At 39.7% G+C, this 11,313-nt stretch overlaps 1 protein-coding gene across 2 annotated transcripts; it reads right to left on the reverse strand.

Annotated features, from left to right (window-relative positions):
* Positions 1-2,954: 2,954 nt before the first annotated feature.
* LOC130565024 (uncharacterized) lies at positions 2,955-7,568 on the reverse strand. Of its 2 annotated transcripts, XM_057351549.1 has the most exons (3): positions 7,130-7,568; positions 6,387-7,067; positions 2,955-3,285 (listed from the first exon to the last, which is right to left on the reverse strand). In XM_057351549.1, the coding sequence occupies exons 2-3, from the start codon at positions 7,034-7,036 to the stop codon at positions 3,174-3,176; spliced, it is 762 nt and encodes a 253-aa protein (XP_057207532.1). In that variant the 5' UTR covers positions 7,037-7,067; positions 7,130-7,568; the 3' UTR covers positions 2,955-3,173. The 2 variants fall into 2 exon arrangements, with proteins under 2 accessions (XP_057207532.1, XP_057207531.1); XM_057351548.1 differs by having other exon boundaries at positions 2,969-3,285; positions 6,387-7,568.
* Between the last annotated feature and the right edge of the window lie 3,745 nt (positions 7,569-11,313).

Here is an 11,313-nt window from a genome sequence, read left to right on the forward strand (position 1 = left end):
GCAATCTGGAGTTGCTAAGTAGTAGCGAGAGTTGATCTTCATAAGCGAAGGCTCCGAAGAACAAAAGGTGAATGAATGAAGCACACCGTCTCCCTTTCATACCCGGATATCCGGGGGCGGAGTCCGGCATGCAAATTTCATTTGCCAATTTTCATTGGCCTTTTCTAAGTAGTCGGAAGCGATTGGTTCTCAGGGACGAACCCCATCTGTCGGTTCGACACAACGTCGAGAGACCGACAGAAAGGGAACTGAGGTTACATCCGTAATCAAGACGTTCTATAGCATGGAAGAACCTTTTGAAGCATCTTTTTTTAAGGGAGTACACAGGAAACATGAACAGGAGGTTGACTACAAACTAAAAGTCCACAACAAAACAACAAAAGGCCACATGACAAGGGTTAACACAGACTGGATTGTGACAACAGCAGAGATGGGAAGTAACGAAGTATAAATACTTCGTTACTGTAATTAAGTAGATTTTTCTGGTATCTGTACTTTACTCCACTATTTATTTTTCTGACGACTTTTTACTTTCACTTCTTACATTTTTACGCAAATACCTGTACTTTCTTCTTCTTACATTTTCAAACCAGGCTCGTTACTTTAGTTTTAATCTGTATTTGATGCACAATCAATATTATTTCTTGTCATTGCGTGACTTTTTCAACCTAATGATAGGTCTGCCTAAAAGCCGAAGCGCTGTGTGAGGTGGCCACTAGCCAATCAAATGTAAGAAGGCGGGAGTTACTGTTTACAGAGCAAAGCGGTGACCAATCAAATCAAAGAAGACAGAGTAACTGTTCTCAGATCTCGAGCGTGATATTCTGCACATGTGGTGACTCGTGAATGGTAGGGTTTTTAGGCGAAAGGACCAGATTTTAAATATGTAATTTAGCTATTTAGCTATTCGCATGTTCTACAAACATATACTTCACGAAAGATGTACTGTAGTTCTGTTCAGAAGTTAAGCAGCTCGTTAAGGTAAGCGCATTATTGTTGCTGTTGTTCATTAGTATGTATGAATTGCATGTTTTTTGCTATCGTGGTGTGTGCGTTAAGTTCATGAACGAGTGAAAAATACCTGCTCATTGCGTTGCTTTCGATGAACTAATTATAGTGGGCACTTTTGCACAAAAATGCGCTAATTTCCTGATTGCCATTTGAAGTGGTTTCTGGACATATCCTATTAGTCTTATTTTCTAATTTTCTTAATGCATTTGCCTTGTTTGATCTGTTTGATCTATTTTCCTGATTTTTATTATATTTTTTCATCTTGTCATGATTAAAATTATAAGGAAATAAAAAACGATCCTTATCAACGTTGATTGACATTGCAATAAAATACTATCACATTATTTTGGAAGTTAAAATTTTGGGCTGGTTTTTGTTGGAGTGAGTAGGTTTTAGTGAGCCTTTGGGCTGGAAATCTCCACCTAATCTAGCAACACTGACATCAGTTTTAATGTTGAACGAGTGTAACGTACAATGTAAGAGGCTAAACATTTAATATTTTAAAGCGAGGCATAATTTCAAGAAATGTGTTTAACCAATCGAGAAAAACAGTAATGGTTACCAAGTAAATTGACTTGCCTAATTAATTATCTCTTTATTTCTCAGTTTTCTCTTTTTGACAAGATCTCTCAAGTGTCTACAACCTTTGTATAATGATATGTCCATGAATGGTCTGTGCTTAAAATTTAAAGGGACAGTTAATCTAAAATTGAAAGCAGTGAAATTCTGTTATAAAATGTTTTGACAATCACAGTACCAAACAGTCATTTCCTTGCTATTACGCATGCAGACATAGGCTAGTAGTCTAAGAAGCTGCCACGGACCAAGGCGGAAGGCAACACAAAGAATAGCTAAAATTATGGTTGAGAACTTGAGACAAAGGGAATTCTGTCACAATTATTATCAATACGCTTGTCCTTTACACTCTTATCTTACATCATAATTGTATTATACATTTGTGTTTTTTTCCACTAGGTAGTGGCAAATAGATTTATTCCATCAGTCTTTTTTATGCTTGTGTTCTACATAATGGTAGTTCAGTTGTGAGGTACGAGCGTGACTCTAAAACAGGTAGTAGTATTGGCTACTTTTTACTTAAGTACATTTTAGAGCCCATACTTTATACTTTTACTTGAGTAAACAAGTTTAGTCAGTACTTCAACTTTTACTTGAGTACTTTTAAACATGAGTATCTGTACTTCTACTTAAGTAAAGGATGTGTGTACTTTTGCCATCTCTGGACACAGACACACAATCCAGATTTGGCGTCTGAAGCTTTATATCTGAATACGATAATTCAATTCAATTCAATTCAATTTTATTTATATAGCGCTTTTCACAATGTGCATTGTTCCAAAGCAGCTTTACAGGAGCAAATAAGAAAAACACAGAAAGGTAAAACACAGCACAGTGCATGGTGTTTATAGACCAAGCAAGATCATTATAATAAATAATATCTAATAAATAAAATAAATAAATGCAGTCTCCCGGTGAGCAAGCCAACACTGCACTGCTCTGCTGTGGCGAGGAACCCAAACTCCAATGCTGAATAATGGAGAAAAAAAACACCTCGGGAGAAACCAGGCTCAGCCGGGAGGGCCAGATCTCCTCTGACGTGTCATGGCTGCACTCAGTGACCCCGACCAAAGCCACCGAGCAACGTCTCACGAAGAACAGGGAGAGCCCACGAGCCGCGACCCAGGAAGCCCCACCCGCCGAAACCGTGCAGGTCCAACCCGGTCTCATTCCGCGATCAACAACAGACAACAGAGGAACAAACCAGGGAAAAGTAGTAATGGCATAATTAACTTTATTCCTCTGTTGTCCGACATCGACCACAAAACAAGACCAACCAGACCAGATCCCACACAGTCCCAACAAATGAAACGCCCCGAACCACAACCAACAAGCCCCCCCACTCCCCACACACCCACCCAGCTACCTCATCAATCAAAGTCACTGAGTGCAGCCATAACTTCAAACTGCTGTCGTGTGATGTAAGTTTAGCATTAAATACCAAGTATTGTAAATTTAGCATTTATGTGACAGGTAGTCCGTCTTTGCTCTCGGTTGGGGATGGAATTGTCTGAGCTGGGCCGGCCAGATGGTCGCCTTTTTCTTGGGTGGTGATGGAATTGCCTTGGATGGAGCTGGATGGTCAGTCAGTCCGCAGGCTCTCGCAGGAGGATGGCACGGGATTTTCCGATGTAGCTGGCGTAATCTCTAGTTGTGGATGGGCATATGACGTTCATCTGGGCCTGGCGGAATCTCTCCCTACCTCGGGATGGGCATCCCGAGGCGAGGGCAGAAACAGAAAGAGAATAATTAGCGTAGCTGCTGTTCATTAGCTATGTATTAGTGAATGCTTGGCTGAAAAGATGTGTCTTTAATCTAGATTTAAATTGGGAGAGTGTGTCTGACCCTCGAATAGTATCGGGGAGGCTATTCCAGAGTTTAGGTGCTACGTATGAGAAAGCTCTACCCCCTTGGTGATTTAGTTATTCTAGGTGTTATCAAAAGTCTGGAGTTTTGAGATCTTAGAGAGCGTGATGGGTTGTAGTGTGGTAGAAGCTCTGTTATGTAGGTAGGGGCTAAACCGTTTAAGGCTTTATAAGTAATTAAAAGAACTTTAAAGTCAATACGATACTTAATGGGTAACCAGTGAAGGGTTGATAACATTGGTTATGTGATCGTATTTTCTGGACCTGGTTAGAACTCTGGCAGCTGCTTCTGAACTAACTGTAGTTTGTTTATTGATGATGCAGGACAACCACTAAGCAGTGCATTACAGTAGTCAAGTCTTGAGGTCACAAATGCATGAATGAGCTTCTCTGCGTCAGCCACACATAAAATATTTCGCAATTTGGCAACATTTCTAAGGTGGAAGAAGGCTGTTTTTGTGACATTTGAGATGTGATTTTTAAATGACAGGTTGCTGTCTAATATAACGCCAAGGTCTTTAACTGTATTTGTTGGAGTAACAGTGCAGCCTTCAATTTGCAGGTCATAATCCGAAATATTCTGCTCACGTGTCTTTGGTCCGATAAGTAATATTTCTGTTTTATTAGAATTTAAAAGAAGGAAATTACAAGTCATCCAATGCTTTATATCGTCGATGCACTCTGCCAATTTGGATAGTTGGAAGGAATCATCTGGTCTTGATGAGATATATAGCTGAGTATCATCTGCATAACAGTGGAAGCTAATTCCATGTTTTCTAATAATGTTTCCAAGGGGCAGCATGTATATGGAGAATAGCAAGGGTCCTAAAACCGACCCTGAGGTAATCCATAATTTACTTGCGTTAGATTTGATGATTCCCCATTTAAATGGACAAATTGATGTCGGTCTGATAAGTAAGATCTGAACCATTGTAGTGCCTGTCCCTGAATACCGGTATAATTGTGTAAGCGATCTAGAAGTATTTTATGGTCTACAGTATCGAACGCAGCACTAAGGTCGAGCAGGACTAGGAGTGAGATGTTACCTTTATCTGATGCTATGAGCAGGTCGTTTGTAATTTTAACGAGTGCAGTTTCAGTACTATGATGCGGTCTAAAACCTGACTGGAATTTTCGTGTATGTCATTATTTTGTAAGAAAGAGCACAACTGAGTGGACACTACTTTTTCTAGTATTTTAGACAGGTAAGGGAGATTTGAAATCGGTCTATAGTTTCCTAGTTCATTGGGGTTAAGTTTGGTTTCTTGATAAGAGGCTTAATGACGGCCAGTTAAGGGTCCTGGGACATGGCCTAGATTAATTGACGAGTTGATAATGTTATAAATGGGCTCAATTGCAACGGTAATAACTCTTTTAATAATTTAGTGTATGGGATCTAATAAGCAAGTTGTAGGTTTAGATGTTGCAATAAGTTTAATTAAATCTTCCTGTTTTATAGGTGAAAAACACTGTAGCCTTTCTTTTGGGGCGATGGTTGGTACTAATTTATAGGACAGACTTGGAGGTTGAGTTTTTACTATTTTGTCTCGTATGTTTTCGATTTTCTCTGTAAAAAATTCATGAAATCATTGCTACCAAGGTGCGGCGGAATACCCAGGTCAGGTGAAGTCTGTTTATTTGTTAGTTTAGCAACTGTACTAAATAAAAACCTTGGATTGTTTTTGTTAGTTTCTATGAGGTTACGAAGGTGCTCAGCCTTTGCTGCTTTTAGTGCCTTTTTATAACAGTTTGCACTCTCTTTCCACGCAATTTTAAAGACCTCTAATTGGGTTTGTTTCCATTTGCGCTCCAGTTTACGTGTTTCTCTTTTAAGGGCGCGAGTGGTGCTATTGTACCATGGTGCTGCGTTTTTCTCATTAATCTTTTTTGACTTCATAGGTGCGACAGCTTCTAATGTATTAGAGAAAATAGTGCCCAATTTGCTGGTCATGTCATCGAGCGATTCTATATTTATTGGTATGGTTATTAAAGGAGTCAGATCTGGCAAGCTCTTTGCGAAACTATCTTTAGTAGTCGAGGTAATTGTTCTACCCTGTCGATAACGAGTTAAACGGCTGATTTCTGCAGTGCGCAGTGTACATGTTATAAGATAGTGATCAGTGACATCGTCGCTTTGAGGTATAATATCTATATTGGTTAGATCGGCTCCGTGAGATATAATCAAGTCTAGTGTATGATTAAATCGATGAGTGGGTCCATTGATGTGTTGTGTTACTCCAAAAGAGTGTAATAGCTCTGTAAACGCCACTGCTAATGCATCGTTAGCACTATCTACGTGGATATTAAAGTCTCCGACAATTAGTACTTTATCAACGTTAACCAATAGGTCCGATAGGAAGTCCGCAAACTCTTTCAGAAAATCAGTGTAGGGACCAGGGGGTCTATACACTGTAGCCAACGTACAAGAAAGCAATGATTTTTTACTGTCAATTGGAACAATTATGTTCAACGCAAGCACTTCAAATGATTTAAATTTATGCTCCGTTCTCTGAGTTACAGTAAGAAAGTCTCTAAAGATTGTTGCGACACCGCCACCTCGACCAACCGGACGTGGCTCATGCATATAACAGTAGCTGGTGGGGTAACTCATTTAGACCGAATAATCATTTGGTTTAAGCCAGTTTCGGTAAGGCAGAGTATTCAAAACTGTTGTCTGTGATCATTTCATTTACAATAACTGCTTTTGAATTTAGTGATCTAATATTAGTAGGCCGAACTTTATGAGTTTGTTTTGGTCGTTTATTACATTGTCCTCAGGTTTAATCACGATTAGATTTTTTCTCTGAGATTTGGCTATTTTGTTATTTTGTAGTATTATTCGGGGGACAGACACAGTCTCTATGCATTTGGAAGCAATAACATTTTTAACAGTGAGTGGGAGGAACACAGACTATGGTTAAAGTTTTGACTTACCGCTGGGAGACGTAGTCAAGCGGTGGTAGCGTCTTTGAGATGTTGTCAGACAGAAGAACCGCTCCGATGCTGCTGGGGTGCAGGCCGTCAGGGCGGAAGAGCCTAGGTCGCTCCCAGAACAGATCAAAATTATCAACAAAGAGCAGCTTCTGTTCAATACACCATGACATCAACCATTTATTTAGAGCAAATAGTCTACTGAACTTTTCATTCCCTCGTCGGTAGGTAGGAAGCGGCCCTGATACGATGATCCTCGCCGTGGGCGATGCGTTGCGTACCGTCTCGATCAGACTCCTGAAGTCCCTCTTCAGGATCTCCGACTGCCTCATCCTGACGTCATTCACCCCCGCGTGCAGCACGACAGCTCCGACGTTAGCATCGTCCTTCAGGATCGCAGGTACCTGCGCAGAGACATCAAGAACACAGGCGCCAGGAAAACAATGAGTGTGCACCTTACCTTTAGTGGAGGAAGCGCGTACGTTCCGGACGATTGAGTCTCCGATGACCACAGCGTTGCATTCCGTCTCGCAGAGGGCGGCAAAGCGGTTCCTGGTCGGGATCTCGAAGACCGGTGGCGGCGGTTGGGTCATCGCTCCAGTCCTGGCTCGCGCCTTTCGCCGTGGTTGTGCCGGTGCAGGAGTGAAGTTCATTTGGGCTGACCGTGTTCTCGAAGCCTGGGCTCTGTGCAGAGAAACACGCGGAGTAGAAGTGGAAGGAGTATTAAAATCGCGATGAAAACTTACCGCGGATTTGCGAGCGTCGGCTCTGGATGTTTCCAGCGCCGTTTTTCGTTCTCGCAGCCGTGACTGCTTCTCTAGTAGATCCTGGATCTGCTTCTCCACAGCCTCCAGTTCCGACTGAAGTGCGATCGTTTCCTCATCTGCACACAGAGGTACAGACACATCTGAAACATTAGCCATCAGTGATTTAATAATGAGAACAGTGTGTTAAGCAGTAAGCAGGCAGGCTGGGAATGCTAACAGCCTGAGGCTAATAGCGAGTGATCCGATAAAAATAAATTATCTGTGCGTTTAAATACGATTTTGGTATGGGATATATTTAAGGATATGTTTTACCCTCGGAGGATAACAATTTAAAACACAAGTCTTAAGATATAACAAGAATAAACGATGTATTAAGAATAAATTTGAAAGAGCTCCGACTCAAACCACGCGCTCTCAGCAAACAAAAAAAAAAAAAGATATAGTCTCTAAACTCATCCTGAGACATGCTTAAGGATGAATTTCAGGAGTGTGCTTTCATTATTTATTCATTCACTGTTCACGGTTAAATATATTTTTTTTATTATAGTTTTCAAGTCATCTGAAATAATAAACAATGCACAATTCGACACTATGAAACTACAACTCCCATGAACACTCCCTGCTCCCAGTGTTGGGTCATCGGAATACGCACTACCGACATACAAGTCCTCATAAAGACGTGAAATTAACAGGAAAGTCTGTTGGTCTACCGCCAGCATGTCGACAAGCCTCTTCACCGCAACACAAACTTGTAGTAAAGCTGTCTTCGCTTGTGAAGTCCACTGAGTGAAGTCCACTGAGCTCAAGAAGATGAAGATACTAACTGCTCAATTGGAAGGCTGCGTCCTCCGGAGGTCACATTTGTTGCCCACATACGTCATTGAGGTTTATTACATCAGGTTTTATTTCATAGAGGCAACCGACACATTTCAAGGTAAGAATGAAACGTCTTAAGAGAAATCATTTTTAATTCTAATAAAAATATAATGTTATTTAACTGTATGAAATGAGACAATCTCGATGACATATGCAGCTGACAAATGCAACCTACGGAGGATGCAGCTACTGTTTTGGAACGCAACGCTTTTGGAAAGAAAGGTCGATTCTTCAAAGATCTAGCTAAATCAAGTAATTTTAGCATGCTTTTTTAAATCATATAAATTATAAAATGTATTTTCCCAACAACAAAATTGTGGCCAGTGAAAATGCTGAGTGGCTAGAAACTTTGGAAAACCAGTAGCCACTGTGGCTGGTGATCAAAAAGTTGTAAATAAAAATGTAAAATGTAAATAAATTAAAAGGAAATATGTCTTTAGAGAGCCTGTGCAAAATCATTTACATGCAATAAGACAAAAATGAAGTGACAGTGTTAGAACAGCAGAGTTACATTGTACAAACACAATCTCTCTCTCGATTGCTGTGCGCGTGTGAGGAACGTGAGCATCTGAGCGGGTTTGCGGTGTGTTTGAGTCAGTTGTTTCTTTCTTCTTTTTCCTTATCTAGTTGAAAGATTTTGGTGTAGTGCAGATTCAAATGTTGTGTACTTTATCACCAAAGGGGGGTAAAAATGGGGACAAATTCAGATGGTTGTGACCGCTAAGCATGGGTGCAAATGTATAACTGATGATAGCATAACAGTGGAGGATTGTTTTGTTGCGATTAGCAGTGAAGATGGAGCTTGTAATATTGTGTTGTTTCTAGGGTGAATAAAGCGGTTGTTGTTTTCTCGAAAGAAGTATCGTTTTTTCAGCATCCAGTTGAGTTTGGTTTGACCATAAGAGATATTTTTCTACCAGTCTTGCCGCTGTCGAATCCTTCAAAGAAGGTTATACTTGCAAATGTACCCCCATTCATTACCAATGAGTCACTCGAGTGGTTGTTGGCACGCTGGGAAATTAGTGGCGCCGATTAAAATGAAACCTCTTGGATTAAAAATCCTGAATTTAAGCATTTTATGTTGTTTAGACGCCACGCTTTTGTGATCTTGAATGCGGCAATTCAACCATTGAATACTTCAGTGAAAACTACTCTGATGGGTAAAGATTATACCCTTTACATCAGTACTGAATCAATTTTGTGTTTTACTTGAGGGATGTACGGTCATACAAAACTGTCATGCCCAACAAATGTTGAGGCTGATAATTAGAATGTGACAGAACCTAATGCTTCAGTGGAACAGCATCTAAGCAGCTAATGAATGTGATAGTAATGATAGTGACAGGACTGATCATAATGCTGAAGCCCCTTCTCTCTCTAAAGTTGAAGAAGTCTGTAAGTGATCACATGACAAGTAAGCATGTTGATGAGAGTGTACCTATGACGGTGAATACCGACTTGAACATAGATGATCATGCGATTCAGAGTGAAGAGTGGATCGGTGTTGCAGATACTGATGAAATCAGTGAATCTAAGAGACCTGTAGATGGCGCTTAAAAGCGGAGCCTGATTGTGGGTCAGTGGATTCGCATACATCAGCAGGGGCGTGTCTAAAAGGGTGGCACAGGGTGGCACCGCTCCCCACAAAATATGCTTTGCCCCCCCAACAGCACAGACTGATCAGAGTACAACATCTGCAGGAGCAATTCGGGTGCATCTAAAATCTTTAAAAAGGGTTTTAAGAAAGTTAGCGCTCTGACATTTGGAATTTTAAGAAGTAGAGTAGTAAATTTTAATAAACAAACGTTATTGCATGGTAGAGTCTTATTTTATTTTTCATTTGCAATGTCCAAGAACAGCTTCATGTTTAAATGATTTTGTCTTTAATCAGATGAAAATATGACTATTTAATATACTATTTGAGTGTTATGGATGATTAAGTTAGAAGTTTGTTTATTTTTAGACAGAATTTTGTAGAAAATTGAAACAGGCACAAAGTCAGGCACAGCAGCAGGACATTTAAGGTTTCTTCATGTCAAAGACAGACAGATGCAGTACAGTTCAGCACAGGTCAGAACCAGCCAGAGAGGACCAGTGAAGACTACTCCAGCAACCATCTATCTGCAGCAACAGGTGAAAATCAGAACATGAGCAAGTTTTACAAAAAGTTCACACAACACCACTTCATAATCATACATTACCCATTTAAAAATGAGAATTGAAAAGATTGTTGAGAACAATTATTGTATGTTTTTATTAATAAAAAGAGAGATGTGTTGTCCAGGCACTTGTGCAGTGCCATTTTTATGTCATACCTCTTGTGTTGAGGCACATGACTTTTCCCATGCCCCCCTGACTGGTTCTTGGTTGCCCCTGTGCCACCCCATTAAAAAAATCCTAGAGTGGCCCCTGGACATCAGGACTCAATCTGTCACAGAGTGAAGAGGGAATGATTATGGACGTTTTGAATTTCTGTTTGGTTGAATAAAAGTAATGTTTTATATAACTTAATAATTGTCATTTCATCTAATTCTATTAGAACCTTTAATAGGTCAAAGTCACATTGGTTAAGCCACTTAAAGGTACGGTAGGCCTACGTGTGTGTGTACAAGATCAGGATGGCACCACCTCCGCCTCATTTTGAGCCAGGAAAAACTCTGTGTATGTTTTCAAATAGGGAAAAAACCCTGTCATTGAATTTCTTTTCACAAGCCATTTTAATAAAGGTGATTGTGACATCTCACATGAGGCTTTGACTTACTAGTAAACATTTATTCCATATCGGATATCGGATACATATCGGATATCGCCTTTCATCAAAAAAATACAGAGATATGAATTTTGGTCAATATCGCCCAGCCCTAAACCCCAGTACTGTATATGGTGGCATTGCACAGTCCTGCATACAATTTCTGTTCATTTTCCCTTTATTGAAAATAACAAAAAAATATAAAAAAGTAGAAATAGCTTAAAAGTGCAATAACGGTCAATAATACATTGCTCACTGAATTTAATTTACATTTATATTATACTACCAGGAACGTGTTTTTTTATATTAATATAATATTGGTAACATTATAACTAAAGTAATAATAATTCTCAAGGGTTAGGCTATAGAATCATAATGTTGAACTGTGTAAATGTACATTTTTATATAGTATATCAATGAACATTATAGTATACATAACGGAAAATGTAGTCAGCCTGTCATTATATTTTAAAACAAACCATAGTACACAACGTATTATCGATAGTATACAGAATGATATCATTAAAATACATTATGA

The sequence above is a fragment of the Triplophysa rosa genome, linkage group LG14, assembly GCF_024868665.1.
Source record: "Triplophysa rosa linkage group LG14, Trosa_1v2, whole genome shotgun sequence".
Classification (NCBI taxonomy): domain Eukaryota; kingdom Metazoa; phylum Chordata; class Actinopteri; order Cypriniformes; family Nemacheilidae; genus Triplophysa; species Triplophysa rosa.